The sequence below is a fragment of the Antrostomus carolinensis genome, unplaced genomic scaffold, assembly GCF_000700745.2.
Source record: "Antrostomus carolinensis isolate BGI_N321 unplaced genomic scaffold, ASM70074v2 scaffold12342, whole genome shotgun sequence".
NCBI lineage: Eukaryota > Metazoa > Chordata > Aves > Caprimulgiformes > Caprimulgidae > Antrostomus > Antrostomus carolinensis.
The window spans coordinates 157514-178336 of NW_010300224.1; the positions used below are offsets into that span (position 1 = coordinate 157514).

Sequence of the window (20823 nt, forward strand, 5' to 3'; positions counted from 1 at the left end):
AAATTGATTTTTTTTTCTCCCCTTTTCCAGAAACAGCATAGCTGCCTCAGCAGTGTGTGCCTTCAATCTGAGTGCCATTACTCAGGCATTTAATGGCCCTTTCCGCTACCAAGAAAACCCAAGATCAGCCTGGCTGCCAACGTTAAACCCCATCCCTAATTTCCAGGTACTGCTGCTGCTACTCCTCAGTTTACTCCAGCTCTGTCACTCCAGTGGGCTGATTTGTGTGGGGCTCATTTTTCCAGGTAGACCCACAGATAAATTATATTTCTTCATGTTTATGAATGTTTTAGTCTGTGGAACTGCTTGCCACATGTTATTGAGACCACAAGATTCATGGCAAAAATTTAATGATTTAACTGATAAGAATGTTCAGATTTTTTTATAATAATGAATAATTTAAATCTCTGTTATGCTCATCACTGACATGTGAACTCTGAGAATGTGATCTTCACAAGGGGACACGGAAACATGTCCCCACCGAAACTGGGAAGGATTGAAAGCTGAAGCTGGAAAAAGTCAAACTAGAATGGAGACAACCTATATTTTTAAACAAGCGAGATAATTAACCATTTGGTCTGTGTAAGGATGTGATGAATTTTCCATCACTTGATAGGGCCCCTAAGGCTACCAGTGTTTCAGTGCAAGACGGATGTCTTTCCAAGACATAGTAGCTCAGCTAGAAGTTATGGACACACTGGAGCAGTAACTGGTGGAAGAGGACATATGAGGATGGTCACAGTGGTTCCTCTCATCTTAAAAATTCTTTTTTTTTTGTGAATGAGCAGTTTTCCAGGATTATGAGCTAAGGTCAATTTGAAAATTACAGAACAACTTCAGTCACTTTATGCCCAGATTCAGTCAGTGCAGTGCAGAGTATGTGTGTGACAGGCCCAGCAAACCTAAGTCTTCTGAAGCATGAACCCATTTTATAACTCAGTCCCTTCCCACCTGGGGAGTACTACGAAGGATGGACTTGTCTTCTTGTCTTTGCTTCCCTATGGTGAATCCTTTCAGCCTAATTGTGTGAATCTGGCTCTCCTTTATTATGGCAAAGGTGCCGAGGATGCCTGTAAATGCCATCTGCCTTCAAGCTGGTGATGTCAGGGACCTTCCAAAAAGGATTCTGCAGTTGCCTGAAATCACAGAAAGAGAAGATGGGAGGCAGGTCCACACTGCAGGCAGGGACGTACCTGATTTCTCCCCTTGAATTTCCTCATGGCACCTGACTGAGGGCTTCTGCCTGTTCAGGGTGGGACAGGATTGGGCTCTCAATCACCCCCTCAGCTTCATGCACTCAAAACCATGAAATAAAGCTTCACTGAAGGCCCAGCTATGCCAAATGTGGCCAGGATATTTTTTTTCTTCTTTTTTAGTTTAAAGGGAATATTAAGGTTAACTGACAATCAAGGACTTTCTGTCCCTTGCTGGGCTAACGCAGGAGGAATAGAAAAGGACTTGGAAAGCATTTCCATGTAGTGAAAAGTATCAGATAAAATGTGGAGTGCAAAGATTGCAGAAGCAAGATGAAAGAAAAGGGTCAGAGGAAAATAAGGAAAGGAAAAGGAGGTATGTGGCAGACAAAAGGAAGATTGCAAGAAGAGATTAAGATGTTTTTCAAGTACAGAAGGAACACGAGGTCAGTGAAGGGCCTCTAGGAGATGACAAGGGTAATTTAGTGACAGAAAAGGCAGATATTGCAAAAAAATTAGATTAATTTTTTTTGCCTCAGTGTTCACAAAGGAAGATGAGGGAAGCACGCCAGAATTTTTTTTTTCTTGCAGAGAGGAAGGAGAAATACTGAAGGATATAGAGGATCAGGGCAGTGTAGATAATCAGGAAATTAGAACAAAACAAAATAACACCAAACCAGAGAGATGCTGTGTCAGCACACGGGCTGCCAGTAGACCAAAAGGATTATCTGTGACTTGATGAGAACAGAAAACAAAACCAACAATGACATTCCTGCCACTGGGACTCCTCCTTCAGTGATGCTCTAGAAAGAAAAGTGAGCAAGGAGAAAAGCATCCAAAGCAAGACAGTGATGTAAACCAGAAGGAGTATAGGAGACAGCAGAAAAGAGAGATCTAAGAACTCTTTAAAATGTGAGATGAGTCATGAAATAAAAAAGACCATTGCAATAGAAAAAAACAAAAACAAAAACAAAACCAAAAACATTAAAACCACCTGAGGATACATCAAAAACCCACTGATGTTTCCTTAGTCTGACTACTCAGGTTTGCTGGGACTGTCATACACATATTCTGCACTGCACTTACCGAATCTGAGCATAAAATGACTGAAGTTGTTCCATAATTTTCAAATTTGCCTTAACTCATGATCCTGGAAAACTGCTTATTCATAAAAAAAGAGATTTTTTTTAAGATGAGAGGAACCACTGTGACCATCCTCATGTATCCTCTTCCACCACTTACTGCTCCAAAGTATCCATAACTTTTAGCTGAGCTATTGTGTCTTGGAAAGACGTCTGTCTTGCACTGAAACCAGCTCAGATGCTTAAGTTGATAAGAAAGTGACCATGTTCATAGGTGGTGGAAATTAGTATTACCCTGTTCACCTACTTCACACAAGCTCCAAAATACTGTCAAGCTTAGCTACACCAGCCGTTAGGATCCATATGTATTGTGTAAATGTGAGCTAAATTCCTGTCAACTCATTTTAGCACATTGTAAGAGAAGCTCTGCATGGTGCACCTCAGAAAGGCAGCCACACTGCAAAGAGTTGCTTTGATGCATATCGAGAGTATGCACATGGGAAATTTGTACACTGTAGCTGGAGTGCTGTAAATCCACATCCTAATTCGCAGTATATTAAATTATCTTCCAAGGAAAGCCTGAACACCTGGACCTGGAAAATGAAGAAAAATTAATTTGTGAGGTTTTTTTTACAGTGAAATTACTCAGATGTGAGCATCACTTAGTGAGAAGTGAAGTTGTCCACGGACTAAGTATGGGAGTTGTCAGGATTTCTAGTTGTACCACTGACTCCCATGGCCTTGGGCAGGGTAAATAAAGCTTCTGCCCGCCATGCATGGCATTGTGGGGAAGAGTGAAAATCCAGCCCTGGCTACTGAGGTGGCTCCACCACTGCATGGAGAGTATAATCTTTCATTGACTTTTGAAAATACTGAATTCTAGAGATTAGTGATTGAAACTCAGGCCTTGAAATGCAACACAAGACATGCTCTCTTCTTCCCTACTGTTTTGGATCGACAAGGGCACTGAGTCCTATTTCAGTGCACCCCTTGGTGCTAGAGGGTGGGTGGACACAGGTTGATCTGTGAGGAAAGAAGAGCTGCATGTGGGGAGCGGGGAGCTGGTGGCTAACCTGCATTGCTTCAGATGACACTGGAGCGGTCTGTTCAGAAGGGAGCACATCAGAGAAAAGCAGTGTGTGAGTTGGGTTCTTCTATGGAAAACCAACCCATTTTTCAGGTTGTTTAACCTCCAGGTTTTGTCCATTGTACAGAGTGAGATGCCAGGTAGAGTCTGAAGATGATTTGAAATGCTTCAAGAGTTATGGCAGAAAGTTTCTTTCCACTGTTAGCTTTATCTCTATCTACAGCTCGATTTAATTCTTTTTTTTCCTCCCTGGTTTGTTAATGCCTTTTGGCCTTGTGGCGTGCTGGCTCCAGGGTATCACAAGGGAATGAAACACCATATCACTGGTCAGTGGTCCAGCTGTGAGAAACATTTATAAAGAGTAGGCTACAGACCAAAGTTGAGCTAAAGACCTAAGATCAGGCTAAGGGACCTGATCCTGTGACCCTCACCCAGACCCACTTCTGCAGGAAATCAGTGGGATATGAGTTTCCAGAAGAATTTCAGGGTTTGGTATTGGGCTGCTGGAGTGGGGAGAAAATGCAAGTGCTGAGGTTCAATCTTCTGTGTTTAGTGTGGGACACTGAGTGATGACAGCCCTAATGAGAATCTGACGGAGAGGGTCCTGCAGGATGCGCAGCGCTTGTTCCTGATGAATGATGTCGTGCAGCCGGTGACTGTAGATCCGTACGTGACTCAGGACAGCATTCGATTTTCCAAACTGGTGGTTGATATTGTTCAGGGGAAGGATACTCTCTACCACGTGATGTATATTGGGACAGGTAAGAGCATCAGGGTATAAGAATGTTCCCTCCACTTGCTTGTAGACTTAGCAGCCCTAGTAGCCTGGTCATGACACCATTATACCATTGTCATTCAGTATCATTTTGGCACAAAACTGCATGGAAGTTAGTTTGCCTGAGTAGATTAAAAGTAGGATGGAGGACTTGAGGCAGAGTCCCAAGTGAGCAGACCATAAATCTACATTGTGTTTAAAAGCAACAATAACATTTTTCTCCCTTTTATAAAAACGTTTCCATTAATCAGACTAGTACATAACAGTGGGGAAGAGCAAACATCACTGAAATGCTCTGTGATTTTGTGCACGTAAGTTGCCTCTCTGCACTGTGACGTACTCATCTCTAAATAAGCAATAATAATGCTTAAACTCCAGGCTTGCCCGAGGTTGTAATAATTTCTTTCTTTACACTTCCATGTGCCTACTGGTGTATGACTCCTAGTGCTTTCGGGAATGGGCAGGCACTGAAACCTAATGCAGATGGGGAAGCTGAGGCAAGTGCTTTTTTGTGGTAGCATAATGAGCCAGTAGTAGAATTAAGTGTGTATGATTTAGTCTCTTGATTTCTACTGCCTTCCTCTAATTAGCAGGACACATTGCCTCTTCCGAAAAGCACAGATATCTTGGATAAATGAAAGATGCTGAAGAAGGACAAAGTGTTATAAATGGTTGTCTTAGCCCATATTCATACTAATGATAGAGGTTAAATTAAATAGTTTGATTAATCAGAGCATATGGCCAGCCTCATGGGTATAATGTTGTTACCCTCTATTGCAGAAGCTTTGACTTTAGAATAAGATGGATTGCCTCCGTAAGTGTTAGTTTAATCTCACATTGGAATGCAGAGTCATTGCCTCATTCTCATGTTACCACTTTCCAGGACTGTGTCATAATTTATCTAACTTTTACCATCGCTTACTTCAAAAGTGATCATCTTGGATGTGTTCTAGTAACATTCCTACTGTGGGAGCCTCCATGGACATTGGTTATGATGAGAAGATTGTACTTAAAAGAAAATACAACATGTTTCTAGCGTTTTGATATCTTGATATTTTAAGTGACAAGTCCCAGATACAAAGCCTGAGAGAAAGCTGGGATACTTTTTGACTCATATCCTATGTGTAGAAAGGCCACTGCCTTAACCTTACCTCCTTATTCGTGTTTGCTTTCTGACCCTTTTCAGCAGTGACTGAAAAGTAAGCTCTGCTGGACCTGACACATTTAAACCAGACAGATGCTCCAGTGGAGGCAGCCCTGCCCAGAGGCAGTCCTGAGCACAAATCCAGTCCTGAGACAAACCGAGCCCAAACTTGGGCTTCAGACTTGTTCCATGCTTAAGGTCCTCCTAAGTGAAAGAGAAGCTCCACATAGCAGCCAGCCCCACCAGTGTAAACTGCTGAGCTTTGACACCAGTACAGAAGTTGTTGAGATAGAAAGATTAAACTTCAGGAACAATCAGGGCTGATTTGAGGTTTTAATGAAAAACAATGTGGTTGGCCAATTTTCCCCAGCATAAATCTACCACAATTTATCAGATCTTTAAATTGGTTAGGTAACAGCACTGTGAACACGAACATATATGTTTCTGTGTGTGCACTGCTCATGCCATAACATCCCCTTATCAAGCTGACAGGATGGCTTCTTCCAGGAAGAGGATCAATTAGATCCATGACCCATGCAGTCATTATGGAGGCGTGTGAGCTTTCCAGGAGCGCTGCTGCATCTGTTGTCATTTGTCATGGCATCAAATCAGACTGATCTGCTCCATAAACCAAAAGAAATATAGATTCGAGGCACCGGAAACGATCCCTGCTGTCTTGGGTCACCTTGCTGTATAACTCACTGGTAACAGGACTAGACTCTCTCTTGCTTCAATGCTCCAACTGGGAAATATTTCCAGGTACTCACTCTCCAGATGGTTCTCATCCTTCTGGGTTCCCATTGAAATGCATTCACAGGCAGTTTCTGTAACGTCTAAGAATTGCTGAGGATTGTAATGATGTAGCTGGAGCTCTCTACCACAGGCAGCAGGTGACCCAGAACTAGGTTTAAAGCAGCTGCGTAAAGATGACATTAATATTTCACTCTTTAGGCAGGTGTGAAATGAAGTCAGTGCCTCACAGATTTATTTGTGCCTTGTTTCTTGTTCTATTAGAGTATGGCACCATCTTGAAGGCCCTTTCTACCACTAACAGGAGCCTGAGGAGTTGTTATTTAGAGGAAATGCAGATCCTTCCTGACGGACAACGGGAAGCAATCAAGAGTCTCCAAATCCTGCACAGCAACAGGTCGCTCTTTGTGGGCTTAAATAATGGAGTGCTAAAAATTCCTCTGGAGAGATGCTCCATGTACAGAACAGAAGGGTAAGCAAATTTACAGCTCTGATATATTCCACTTCAGGTTAAAAAGAAAAGCACCAGGGAAACATATTCCAATCTGATTCAGTTTAGGAGGCTTTTTTTCATCACTACAAGACAAAAGACACTGTTGAAAGTGCTTCTCCTGATAGATACATAGCAGTAGATAGATATAGAAGCAATGAGAATGAGCAATATTTGTTTTGGTAAATATTAATTAGTCCTCATCAGAAATTAATTGTGTGTTTACCAAGGAAGGGCTTGCAATATTTACTACTTTTGGGGGGTTTTTTTAACTTGATATTTCAGTGGTGCTAGGGGTTCTTACCAGCAGTATGGCTGCAGGTTTCTGAATTTGGGTTCCAGCCAGGCTATCCTGGCTTATCCGAGTGCTCACCTCTCAAATGTCTGATGAGGCAGGACTGGGCAGCAACTTGTTATTGCTCTTGGAAACCAATAGCTCATCTCAACTATGTGTGACACCTCTTACACCTGGATAGATTCTGTGCCTTGATTGTACCTTTTATAGGGAGTAGGAAAAAGACTTCTTTTTAATTGTCAGCCCTGGTTCCAGGGCAGTTTTCCACACAGAAATGTATGTCGAAGGTTTTTGCATCCAAATGGTATTCCTCCATTTAGGCAGGTGAAAGAGTATGGTTGAGACATATGCTCAAATAATCTCCCTGAGTGTGTAGTGTGGTCTGCTGTGGGTAATTGCTTGTTGACATCTCTTGAAAATACTCTTCCTTCTCCTTTCTTGTTTCTGCCTTGCTTTCCTCGATGAGACTTTTGTCTGAAGCTGATGTCCTCTGTGCTAGACAAGAGGAAGGATTTTGTTAGCGACGTCTAAATGGATTCCCTCTTTCATGGCCTACTGCAAGATGTCTCTGTTCTCTTGCCAGAAAAAAACTGATATAGAAAATGTCACCATCATTTTGTTTTTAACAAGTAGAGTTTATCTATCAGCTTGTTCTAAATTTATGTCTGTCTAAATACAAAAATGCCAGCTCTTTCTATTTTCACTGAACGTCTTAATTATCTCTTTCAGATAGTATAACTTGGTCATTACTGCAAGTTTGACACAGAAGTGTCTAATGTGTAAAGGTTTAGTTGCTTATACAGACAGGCTGACACAAAAGTGTTTAGTAAGAGAAAGAACCACAGCTGGAAAATGCCATCCTGTCCTCAGCCCTTAAAAGTAGAGGTTTAAAAAGGTGGAACATAACAGCTGTCCTCTTCAGGCTGTCCTGGAGAGTTTCAGTTTGAGAATATTTATGTGTGTGTACATATATATATGATCCATTTTTGAGAGAAATGAATTTTTCCTTTTCTTTCTTTTCCTAAGCTTGAGTTCAGCTTTCCGGTAATTTATAGATGGTGTCCCAGTTTCAGCCTGCATAAGTACTTTATATGACACTTCCATTAAAACTCAAATGGTGGAGGTTTGCTCAGCTGTCTAAAAAGGGGAGAAGCAGGGAAAAAGCAGCAGTGGCTGGAGGGCAGACTAGTGGGGATACCTTACAGGAGCACCATCTACTCAGGACCTGAGAGCTGCAGGGCAGTAAACGAAAACTCCAACAAGGTTCCCTTGCCTGCTGGTGGCCACAAGCAGCCTCAGCATTGTGCAGCACTGCGTCTTGGCTGAAATTACTGGAAAACTTGTATACCAATGCTGGTTTTTCTTTAAAATAAACTTTCTAGAGACATTTTTCAGTGAAATAAGGAAGCAGTTCAGCTCTTTAGGGGATGGAAACTCAAACTCCGCTTCCATTGACAAGTTTCATGATACTTTTAGGCAATTTAAGCTAGTCACTGGGCAATACCAAAGTACACAAGATAGAGTCTCCTGACAGCATGGTGGTTGCATACATTTGATGATGTGGGAGATCAGAATTTGCTGAATTCGGGTGCTGGCCGGCTAGTGTACATGGGTACATTGCAATGGATCCTTTGCCCCATGGCTGAGTCTTGGAGAGAGACTGTTCATTTGAAAAAAGGAGGGAAAAAAGAAGAAAACTTAGGAAAGCCAAGAAAGACCATTATGTATTTATTTGTTTAAAAGGATGTTTGTGATATTATTACTACTTTTTAAGCTAAGGTTGGGGGTTTTTTGGTAGGGAATTATTCAACTGCAAATTTTTCAGCTGCAAATGTTGGAACCATTTTTCCCCTTAGCATCCTGCCTATGTAGGTGATAAGTCAACTTGGTCTCCTTTGTATTTCTTTCAATTCTGAACTGTTATCGAGAAGGATGTTTTAATTTCCTCCAGTGCATTCCACCTGGCACTTCTCCTGGGCTGTGATTTATTGCTTATTGTTGTGTCTATGTTTAATACATGCCGATATACAGCCACCATAGGAAGAAGGGCTCCCGCCCCTACAGCACCCCCTGCTTACTTTTTTGTCGTGCTGTGACTTCTTGACTGGCCTCCCTGAAAAGCTCTGTTTTCAGCAGTTTTTATAATGTAATCATTTGATGGGGGCTCAGGAAGCTTGGAGGTGATGGAGAATTTGTGCCTCCCAGGCAGGGATACCACAACATTGTTTGTTTTCTTTGGCTCTGCCCTATGTTATCAGGAAACTTTGCAGCATTTTACACCCTGGGGGCTGATGTGGGTTCATGATTGCTGACATAGAGCTCTTGCCTTCACCTTGCCTTCTCCCTGGAACAAGCAATCGTATATTGAGAGAAAATTTATCCTAGCATTGATCCTCTCCAGTGATCCTTGCTGTTGTGGTGCTTTAAAACCTTGAGGCTTGGTACTGTGGCTCAGAAATGGGGCAGAGGAAAAAGCAGCAGCAGCAAAGAGAAGAGATGGAAAGTGAAAAGGATTTCTGCTGTCTCCTTTACTGTTTGTTTATTGACATGTCACCAATTTAATCTCTTAAATGCTGACCAGCCCCATGTCTTGATGTAGTTCGTTGACCCAATATATTTCTAGGTGTCTGGGCAGGGTTTTGTGTGTGCCCACTGATCTGTCTCAATTTGTCTTTTCAGAACAGTCAGTCTTAGCAACAGGGCAACAGGAAGACATCTGTAATGTCAGCTGCCCAAATTTACAGGCTGGACTTCACTGCAGGGACCTTGCCTTGTGCCTGTATTTTCCTGTTGTGCTTCAGTGCTGCTGTTCCCCGGTCTCACTGAGGAGTGTTAGGAAGATGTCCAACTCAAGCAAAACCTACAAGCCCTTTGAATGTGCAGGGTGTTTTGGAGGCTGCTTTGTTGGGTGGTAGCTTGGCTGTGCTTGCTGCTGGATTGTGCACAGCTTTGAAATCTTTGTAGTCTTCCTGCAATTTTCAAATGAGCTTGGATTTTTGCTTCAAGTTGCCCCCAAGGTTTGGGGAGAGATATTTGGAAAGCCAGTGTTGCAGCTTTATTACTGGCACTACCATATTTCTAGAATATGTCTGAACAGAATCCTGGATCTGAATTTTAGAAGGGTGAGGACTTTAGAGCTGGACCATTTTTTTCAGGTGGGGCCTATCTGTAGGGTAGCTTAGTAATTTTTTCAAAGGGTGGGCTGAGATTATTAATTTTAGGAATTGCAGTCAAACAGGTTTGAAAATGGAGCTGGTTGTTGCAGGGAACACTTTGTGATCCCCTTGTACTGCCCCTTTGCAGCATCAGGGCTGTGGGCCTCTGAGCAGACAGACACCCTGAGGCAGGCCTCGGAGTGATTTTGTACACATTTTTTATTACATATTCAGATGAGAAAAAGAAAATATGTTTTGGAATGAGACCATAGAGTCTCTTGAATATCCACCTTTTCTATTCTCTCTGTCCTGGGCGGTTTAATTTAATGCATTTTATCTTGGTATTAATTCTTTTGTATTCCTCCCTCCAGTTTTCTGCATAAAATTAGCAGTTTGCATTATGCAAGTTGCAATTTTGGGATGTACAGTGTGGTTTTAAGAATAGTTTGTCTTGCCTGTCCTCTCCCTGCCGTGCTATGCTCATGTGTGGGTATCCCATCAGGTTGTGTGAGTACCACTTCAGGTCAGCCTCCTGTCAGTGGAGACACTCCTGCTTCCGAGGCTCTGGCTATAAGGAGAGCCAGATCCTCTTGCGTGAACTATGACATGCTGTCATTTGAACTCTGCCTGCTATTTTGACCCGATGGCAGAGAGTTTGCTGTTGAGTGATGCTGAGCTTTTGCTCTCCTACTTGGCCTAAATTCTGCAGTGCATCACCTCCGGCCATGGTGCTTAATGCAAAGCTAGCAGAAATGACTCGGCTGAAGAGCACTCTTATTTGCTGACTTGAGATCTGTGTGAGAAACACATTTCACCTCTAAATAGCTCTGGGGTAGTGATCAGACAACTAAGTACATATAGGTGAGTAACTCCTGAAATGGCTCCAGGGAGTTTTTGGAAGAAAAGGGTCAGCAGCCACAGTAAAGTAGCAGAGAGTTTTCTGCCCTCTTTCTCTCTCCAAAGTGCAAAACTGGAGCTCCAAGCACAGTCCCCGTACCTCATCCATGCTATTTTTTAAGGGGGTTGAGATTTCACATTGGAGGATCACTTTGGTGGTTATTGTTATTTTCTTCATATTTTTACTCCTTATATGGTGCAAAATCCTCCATAACAAAGGAATGAAGTACTTTAATTTAGGATTGCAAAACCAGAATTACAGGATTACTAATTTTCAAGAGTGAAACTGTTGGGGAACTTGGAGGAATAATACAGTCTGGTAAGAGAGAAAAAAATTCCCAGTTTTAGGGAAAAAGTGAATTGAATATGGGCTGGAAATCCTCAGACCTCATCATTAGAATGACGATAGTTCCTTGAAGGTCAAACAAGTAACTATTGTTGGGTAAAAAGCATAGGAGAGAAAATGTTAAAAGAGGTAAGGGAGGGAACAAAGCAGAGATTGTTGTTCAGTGGAGCCCAGCAACAGCAGATCACTGAGGCAATGTTGATGGCCAGATTGTTCATCAAAGACTTCAAAAATCCAGCGCTGCCTTCTGAGCTGGGGTTGTTGAAAATCTGGCTCAGATTTTGCTTTGAAAATCTTCTCCCTGAGAGTTAAAAAAAATCCAGAACATTGAACATCCTTTTAAAAATAGAGGCAAAAGGAAAGGTAAGAGCCTACAAAAATGTTGTGATAAAGCTTAATCATCAATTTCCATCTGCTTTGGCTGATACGGCCTTTCCAAAATTAAGAGAATTAGCTAATTATTGTACCACCAATAATGCTGAAAAGGTTTGGAAGACTTCATAGGCAGAAAGGAGAGTGTTCAGCCCAATCTTTTGTCATCCACAGTATCCAATAATACATCAGAATAAATCACTAAACATCTGGTTTGGCATTCTGGTTGCATTTAAGTAAATAGCGAGACTCCCACTGACAGAGAATGAAGACATCAAACAGAACCATGATCACTAAAGCTCTTGGAAAGAATGAAGTTTGGTAGATGAAATGGATCTGTGTTCTTTAAATAGAAGTACAAAATTATACCATTTTCTCTATCCTGAAAACACATTTGCATCTGCTGTAGCAGGCAATTACTCCCATTTTCTTTAATGTAGCTGCTTATATATGTAAAGTTAAGCACATCCATACTATTTGCAGGATATGGACCTTTAAGATTCGAGGGAATGGTACAGGTCTAAGAAACCTGGATTTCAGGATAGCAGTTGAAGAGCTTCATCTGAATGGTCTGGGAAAGGGATGTGTCCATGTGTGTATGAAATTGGAAAAAAAAAAAAAGGCGGCAAAGGTAAGCGGCAGCGTAGTGAGCAGGGGCATGTTTCCAGTAAGAGAATTGCCAGAGAGATTGGTTTTCAGTTCCATGTTATTTGACATTATCTTTAATGGCATGGAAGAAAGAAAATAGCATACTTTTTAGATGGCATTTAAGTATGAGGGAATCACAAATGATAGTGAGGAGAGAAATGCAGTGTGGGGCCAGTAGAGAAATCAGGAAGAGGCTGGGTTTGAGGAATGAGCCTGTGCTGAGATTGACGGTGTTTGCATCACTGAAAAAGAGGACAGAAGATGAAGGGGTGGAAACAAGCTCTGCTTTGCACCAGATGAATTTTTACAATTTTTCCTGTTTCTATTAAATGTTTAAAACAATGGCAATCTTTACATTCATTTTAAGCTCTCTGTACACTTTTAGGCTCCCACTTTTGTCTCCAAACTGTGTAACTGGCCTTGAGTGAATGGTACTGTGGCAGTAGGGGAATTCAGCAATAGCTGGAGTCTGGGGTTATGCAACTGCTGGAAGAGATGAAGGTCACTTCAGAAAGAGCCAAACAAAATCAGCTAATTTCAGGGCTGACTGCCTTTTGTCTTCTTACTATCATGACTAGGTTGCCAATTTGTTTTGGGGGCCTTTAGATTTGCTAGGAAGGAGAAAAAAGCAGTGAGGTTGAACATGCTGAGGGCTTTTGTTTGCTCCTTATTTTTAAAGGGTACTGCCAACATGACTTAGCTTGCAAGACCAGGAATGGTTTAGCATATGGATCCTTTTTCCTCTGTCAGGCTGGCTTTAGGCCAACTCAAATCAATGATATCTAAAAGTCATTAGTATCTGATGCCTGCTAGGTGGGCTGTATGAAACTAGTTTCAACACAGTGGCGACTGACAGAAAAGCAGGTAGTTTTCTTGGGATATGTAGTATTAGGATGACATTGATGCTATTGTTATACAAACAAGATTAATAACTAAAGCTACTAGCAAGCCCCAGGGCAGATATCCATTGCATCTGTCAGTTCTTGCAATTTGCTGCTATTATGTCATAAGATTTGTATTCTAGGCAATGGTCGTATTCAGTGACATGGCTCCTGATGCAAAGAGTCTCCAGCCTTACTGCTGCCATAGCGGGTTTGCTTCATGTCTCAAGCTTCCAGGAAGCATTTGCAGTGTAAAACACCAATGTGTCCAGTGTTAATACTGAATGAATATATTGCTACCAATGCATCATTCAGTTTTTATTAGGAGATATGCTGTTTTACCTGTTTGGGGAAGAAGAAGTATCTGGAGCCAGAGCAAATTTGTTATTGTTGGTTTCAGTTTAGAATTTAAGTATGTATAAGTACAGAAAATATGTATGGGTTGTAGAAAAATTATAATATTGTACTGTCTAGTGTCTTTTACATGTCAAAATAACAAAGTACTATAGATCTATGGAAACACTCCAGTCTGCAAAGAGGTAGGGTGGGATTTCAAGAATATCTTTTACTTAAGTGATGTTGTCTGTTGTTAAAAAGTGGAATGGACATTGTTTGATGGTGTTTTTATAACTACATGGGAAAATGCAATGGAGAATATGTTGGCAGGACCATTTTGCCCCTTATGCAATGTTAAAATAGCCCTGCATTGAACAAGAGATGTGTTAGATCCTCAGGGTGTAGTAGGTGGTCTAATATTTGCCTTTTCCAACGTACATTAATCTGCAAAGGCTCTGTCTAGTTGAATCTACATGTTGTTGAGCAGGAAATAATCACCCAGATCTTAACAAAATCCAACTTTCACAAAGGAGCTGCTTGAATATGGATTACTTTGTGCAGCCTAGGTGACACCTATAGACTGTTTTCAGGTTTCTTTATCATCACTCACATTTCTTTCTGTCTTCTGCCTCCATAGTTTTCTTTCCCTTCCTAAGTTCCCATTCTAGCATAATTTGTTTTCTTAAATCATCGGCACCTCGCAGAAGCTACGTCGAGCACCTGACTGTGTCCCTTGCTGTGGATTTGCTCTTGCCTAAACCACCGACTACAGGAATTTTCCATGTCCACCTACACCACTAGACTACAGGAATTTGCCATGTTCATATGGAAGTCTCAGATATGCAACCACAGGGCAGAAACACAGGAGCAGAGCACATCTTAATCCGACAGCCGCCTCCAGACACTGACTGACACAGGGCGCAGACAAGGAATAACACTTGAGTTCACTGATTTGCCCAAGCTGCCTTTCCAAAACGATTTAGTCCCCTCTGCTTCGTTCCATATGGCAGCCCTGGAGGGCATGTTTTCTTAAGGCTCAAAAGCCTGCTGAGGCTAGGAAACAGTTGTGCTTTGCAATCCAGACAAACATGCCCTGCATTCAGGAATTCCTTCTGGCTATTTCTTTCATTAGGACTTTAATAGTATCCGAGTTTTCTTGTGGACGACTGATCCCATCACTAGTAGTCAGAGGCCCTCTGTACTTCTGTTTTTATTAGAGGTCAGTTTTGTTTGGCACAGTGACAAGTGTTTCTAATAGTGTTTGCGGAGGAACACATTTATTTTTTTTAATAACCTGCTTTACTGATGTGTAAACATAAATCCAGATTTAATCAGAATTTTTCTTGGGATACCATTAATCTTCATATTTGAATAAATGCAATGTTGTTTTATTTCACAGCTTTAAAAATAAAAATAAACACCTATCCAATAAAGAAATCACTGTTGCTAAAGGATGATGGAATGGGATGTCAGAAAGTAAGAAATGGAATGATTTGTTGTGTAGATTGTGTGAGGCTATAATCTATAAACCGCAATCGATTAAAGTGATATTGAAAATGGTAGAGCAGGAGGTGGAAACTAGCAAACCAAGGTCCCTGATGTGAAAAGGAAAATGAGGTGAAACTGCCTCTGAAAATCCTCTGTCTGTGCACTGTTTCTTTCAAATAAGTTACATGTGTTTGGCTCATAAATGGACTTCAGTTTTAGAGGTGGCTTTACACCATGGCTTTAATTTATGCATTCAAAACAAATTATGTGCAGAGCAGCATTCACTGATGCTAAGCATGTGTGGGTGATAAATTACACACGCACACAGCACACGCACACTTCAGCTTCTCTGTCTCTGTGTCCAGTATCAAATGCCGAAATACCAAACCTTGTCTGTCCAGATTAACATCAACTGTAGCCATCACAGTGGTGGGATCCAAGTAGCGCCCTGCTCCACAAACAGCCCCATTAATTGCTTATGAAGTATGTGGCTACTTGTCTTGAGGGAAGGGCAGTAGCATCTGGCATGGAATACGTTGTATTCACCAGCTGAGAAATGAAGCTGCTACTTGACCAGCGTCCGACTAAAGCAGCTCAGTTCCACTTGGCTTCTCTTCTCAGTGGGGAAAGATAATGGATTTGTACAGATCACTAACTCATCTCTGCAGTTTGAATTTTTGAAGGTATCAAAATGAGAGGGATTGTTTGAAGGTCTGGTGCTTTTTTTCCTCTTCTAATCTTATTTTCTTAAGACATGAACATCCTTTTGATTCTTATTCTTCTCTTTTCATGCCATCTGGCTTTAGGGAAGACTGAAGTCCACTCTTCCTTGCACAGGTTATTGAGTTTGTCAGTAATTATGATTTGGTTGGCTGGAAGCTAATATGATTATTTGTTTAGTTCATCCCCTCCGCAGGTTGATAGCAATGGGACAGTAAGCTAACCTTGTCAGGAAATGTCTGTCTGCCAAACACAGCCTCGTGCTTGCAGCTAACACACAGCTAAAACCCCCTTATTGCTTACAAAGGGCTGTTCCCTCGGGGTTAAATGCTTGAAGAGTGCAGCAAACCAGTGTGAAATTCTGAGGTCTTATTCCCCAAAAAGAGCAAGGTGAACTTTTGTGCTGCCCATGTTCATGAGATGCTGAGCATGAATGAGCGTAGGTTGCTCAGCATCTTGCAGGATCTGCCTTATAAATGTTTGCACCACACCAGTTGATAGCACTGCTGTCTCTGTGCCTCTGATGCACTAATTAGTGATGCCCATGGGGATTTAAAGGACTAGGTGCTATGACAGTTTTCGTATCTCCCTGGAGAATGTGATGTTCACTGTAGGTTCCAAGCTCATCAGCAAAAATGCAGAACCCTCTCCTGGTGTAGTGGCAGGGATTTGTGAGCAAACACAGTTGGGGAAGGGAGCTTCTCAGCCTTTGGGTATAGAGCCCTGCCTCTGCAGGTCATCATGTCCTGTCATTCCATTCCTGTTTGCTTTTAGTCATTAATAAGGAGTGAGAAAGAGGTAAATGAAAAGAGAGAAAAAACTTGGGAGAGCAAGCACATTGTGGCAGATGAAAGGAGCAGACTCCTTCAGTGTGAATGCTCTGGATAACAGTTTTGGTGCAAAACGGCATGTTTTTGCTTTTGGTACAAAATGGCATGTTTGTGTGTCTTCTGTCTCGTAACAGAGAATGGGAAGACACTGTAGTAATTCTTTCTTTCCTTTGGTCTTTTGAAGTCTAATCTCTTGGGTCTGGTTCTATTGATTTGATGATCCATTTGTTACACAGTCTAAAGCTTTTTAACTCTCAGGAAAAATGACCAAAAGATGAAGTTATCTAGACCCAGAGCACATTAAAGTGGGAATGAAAAACTTTTGAACTACAGTCATTTAAACTTTAATGAAGATTCTGAAAGTGGACGTAATTCTAGCTATTACAAAAAAGGAGATCTTGGGCAGGACTAATATCTTGGAAGCAGAAGCCTTCTTATGGCACATGCTATTAGTGAAGACACAGCACTGCCAGGCTTCAAAGTCCCCATAAAAACTCATTTGAGTCATAGGTAAGAGCTTCCATTTACTTCAGTGGGCCGTGGATACTGCTCCACTTGCAGAGTCTTAAGCCTTTGTGTTATCCCAGATCACTGCTGTAGAAATTATTGTAACAGCCAACAACAGGGAGGCTTACGGCTCCTGAACAACAGGCAGCAGGTGAGCTCTTATGAGTAAGATCTTATTTTCATGCAAATGTCCTTGGTAAGTGAGAATAAGGAACTGGAGAAAAAATTACCTTGAATAGGAGATATAAATGGAATTGTTTTTCAATTGAGATTTTTCAGTGTATGCCTTTATGCCTCGGATAAGACGTTTATTGCGAGGCAATGAATTAAAGTGAATCGCTATTGATAGTAATGTCCTGTCATAATAAATCCAACCTCTTAGATATGCATCAAGAGGTATTCTCCTGAGTCCTCACTGAATGTACTATGGTTAGTAGATGGCCAGAGGGGAACTGGGGGCACAGACTATTTGGTATCATCACAATCTTACTTCCACAAGCATCCTGCTTTGTGGGATTTCATTAACTAAGTCATTAGCATTAATATAGCCAGTGTTAACCTGCTATGCTTGGGTAGTCTTCTGGGATAATGGGTTTCTTCTACCTGTGTGAGTTAGGATGGGAGATGATAGTGTGTCATTAGTTCCTTGAGGCATTTCCAGCCTGCCACTGAGGAGACTTAAGTGTGGTGTTCCCCATGTGTATGGTATGAAGTCTGGCCCCACTGAGCCAGTGACAGAAGTCCCATTGCCTTTGAAACATCAGAATTTCATTATAGCATGTAAACTCCTTTGTATCTTATTTCACAGTATTTACATACTGCCCTGCGAGACTTTGGGTCCCCCAGCCTGTGTGAGACTTTTCAGCAGTATCATAATACAAAATGGTATTTACACATAAACATTTCCATTTATTTTGTGTTCTGAGCACAGGGAAATGCTGTGGTATCTTTACATTTTCCACACCATGGTGCCTAATCTACTAAGAATGACAGCATATTTCTGAAGCATTTTGATCTGTGTGTGCATGTATGCATACATATGTTTGTCTTTTGCTGTGTGTTTGCTGGTGTAGTTTTATCTTTTAGTGACACAAATAAGGATATATATTCTAACGATATTGTAAGCATATAAATTAGGGTGGGTTTTGCAGTGTTCACGGGAAGTATTTTCCAGAATTGTTGTTCTCTTGCAGTAATACACATTGTAATGCTTTTCCAGCTTACAAAAGGAAAAAAAATGGAGCAAATTGTGTGTAAGTAAATAACATTCCTCCTCACCCTTAAGTGTATTGCTGTCAGCTGATATAATAGGTTTCTCACCGGAGTTGAAGCAGATGAGTGGGCTCCAAATCCTGAAGGGAGGCAGACAGCATAGCTATTTTGGTTTTAGATTTCAAATGGTTTTGAGGGCCTGCCGTCAGACGGGGAGAAGTCCTGGGCTTTGATGGTTGTTAAATTGTAGAGTGTGCGTTTTGACAACCCAGCAGAGCCTGGGCTGGGTAGGAATTCATTACACCCAGGATGCAGAGCGCAGAGCCAGTGTGGCACGGGACGGCCATAGCTCCCACCAACAAGCACCACACTGGGCTTGTGCCGGTGCCCATCATCGTGGCCTTCTGGCTGCTCTGCAGCTTGGTTACTGATGGTCCGTCAGCTGGGGGTCAGTGGTGGTGGCAGGGGACCGCAGGCTGTGATTCATTGAGTGCGCTGTTAGGGTCCTGTTGCTCGCTGCTCTCAGCCAAGAGCAGCACATTACATGACATACATTATGATAGTGCCAGCAAAGTGGTCAGTGCCTAACTGGGATCTATTGCAGCCTGCGGAGTGGCTGAGGGCTGCAGCACAGAACATATGGAGATTATTTCCTGAATTTATGCAGCACATGTTTTCCTATAAATTAAATTCAGAGAAAATGTGTATCATAATAGGGTGATGCTCACAACAGCCTTTCCTGTTATGAATTACAATGACCTCTCTCAGCTCACTGGGTGCCCAGCGAAATGACTTCATGCAGTTGGAAACAATAGTGTGTACGTGGTGTCAGGATCTGGAAGCCTGACCAAAAGGCTCTCTAACTAAAAGCTGGGGCTTTTTTCTCCCTCTCTTGCCCTCCTCAATTGCTTCTCTCATCCTTATTCTTCTCTCTAGAGACTACACAGTTGCCTCCTGAAGGGCCAAGTTACTGAGAGGGTGTTCAGATGTCCCATTGTCTGCTCCACAGTTAACTGGGTGCTGCCCTTGCTGAGGGGCTGCTGGATGGCGAAGGCAGCTCTGGACATGGCAGCAGCCTCGCTTCATGGGTGAGGGTGCTGTGGGTTGCCAAAACAGCTGGATGGGGCCCTGGGCAGCCTGATCTAGTGGTTGTCAACCCTGTCCACAGCAGGGGGCTAGGAACTAGAAGATCTTTAAGGTCCTTTCCAACCCAAGTCATTCTATGATGGGGGTCCTCAGCGAGAATAATGAGCAAAGCATCACGTGTCTCTTCTGTGTCCTTGGACTGAGGATCTTGAGTCTTTTCTAGGCAAATATTTGGTGTTCTGTTGCCTGGGGCTGGGACAAAATAATCTTTGCCTTTTCCTTGGGTGTGTTGAAGCAGCTGAAGGGAAAATATAGTAGAGACAGTCATTGGTCATTGTAACTGTCTTCCTAAAGCAGGAAAGATAAAGTTATGTTCCTTACAACTCTGTGTGTGAAATCTTTAGTAGAGGAAATGTAGGAGCTGCCACGTTGGAGCAAATTGTAATCTCATAATTAAAATATAAATATATACACATGTGTCTGTGTGTGTACATATATATATATATATATATAAAAAGCAATGGCGTCTAGACACAGCAAAACAATCTAGGGTTTGCTTTGGGGCAAATTGCTGTGGAGTCAGTACAGACTGATAAGAGTATTTTCAGCTGTGCTTAAGGGACTTGCTTTTTCATTTGCAGCTGTTTAGAGGCTAATGGTATTTCAAAGATTTCTGAGAGGGAACAGTTCACATCTCATTGTATTTCTCTTTTTTTTTGTTTGTTTTTTATTTATTTATTTATTTTTATGTTTTATTTATCAGCCCGATACCTACCCTTAGAATAAATTTTATTACTCTCCTTTTTAGCTTCTTGAACTGAATTTTTCCCTTTGGTCCCTTGCTGCTGTCTAATTGGCAGTTTTCAAATCATTTGAGATTTTTTGAAAGATCCTATCAGCCTTTTGTGTGATAGAAGAGAATGGATCATTGGAATAAAAAAATCATGTTGCAAATCTTTTTAGGTTTACTCCTCTGTTCTTTGTCTTTCACTAATACATGCACAATGTGGCTTGTACTGTTAAATTTTCTTAATGAAAATTAACTATTTGAAAGCAACTCACGGGAACAACCAATACAGCTGAATTTCATCAGTACAGACTAATTCTGTGACTGACCTTCTCTGTTTAGTGGAAGTAGTAACCCTGGTTATTTTTCTTTAGCAGCTCGCATGTTGGGAACACACACTTAGCCTGTAAATATGGATTCAGGAGGAAAATGAATACGGCAGTGTTCAAAGCAGCCAAAAGCTTAGAAATAATGTTCTGCTGTGGCTTTTCCAAACTGACATCTTGATGTTGGGATTATAAATGAAACCATTGTTCCAGCAAAGGCCAAGACTAATAGAAAGCCTTTATTACTGGTCCATTGGCTAATTCTGCTTGTCTAACCCCGTTGGATGGACACAGTGTCAGAAAACATACTCACAGAGGTTGCTTTGTGAGAGATTTGGCCTGCTGAGTGATTACATGGGAGCACAAAGATATCTCAATGACAAGTGTTCTTTGACTAAAATTTGTAAAGTCATTTT

The 20823-nt window shown here is 41.7% G+C and overlaps 1 protein-coding gene across 1 annotated transcript in view; it reads left to right on the forward strand.

The window, feature by feature from the left end:
* The window catches only part of LOC104521152 (semaphorin-5B-like), a gene marked incomplete at its 3' end in the record, with an annotated part of 94125 nt that overhangs the window by 72928 nt on the left and 374 nt on the right, over positions 1 to 20823 (forward strand). The window contains exons 8-10 of the mRNA XM_010163062.1: positions 31 to 166; positions 3916 to 4123; positions 6296 to 6503. Coding sequence (XP_010161364.1) covers positions 31 to 166; positions 3916 to 4123; positions 6296 to 6503 — 552 coding nt within the window. The remainder of the gene's footprint in view (positions 1 to 30; positions 167 to 3915; positions 4124 to 6295; positions 6504 to 20823) is intronic.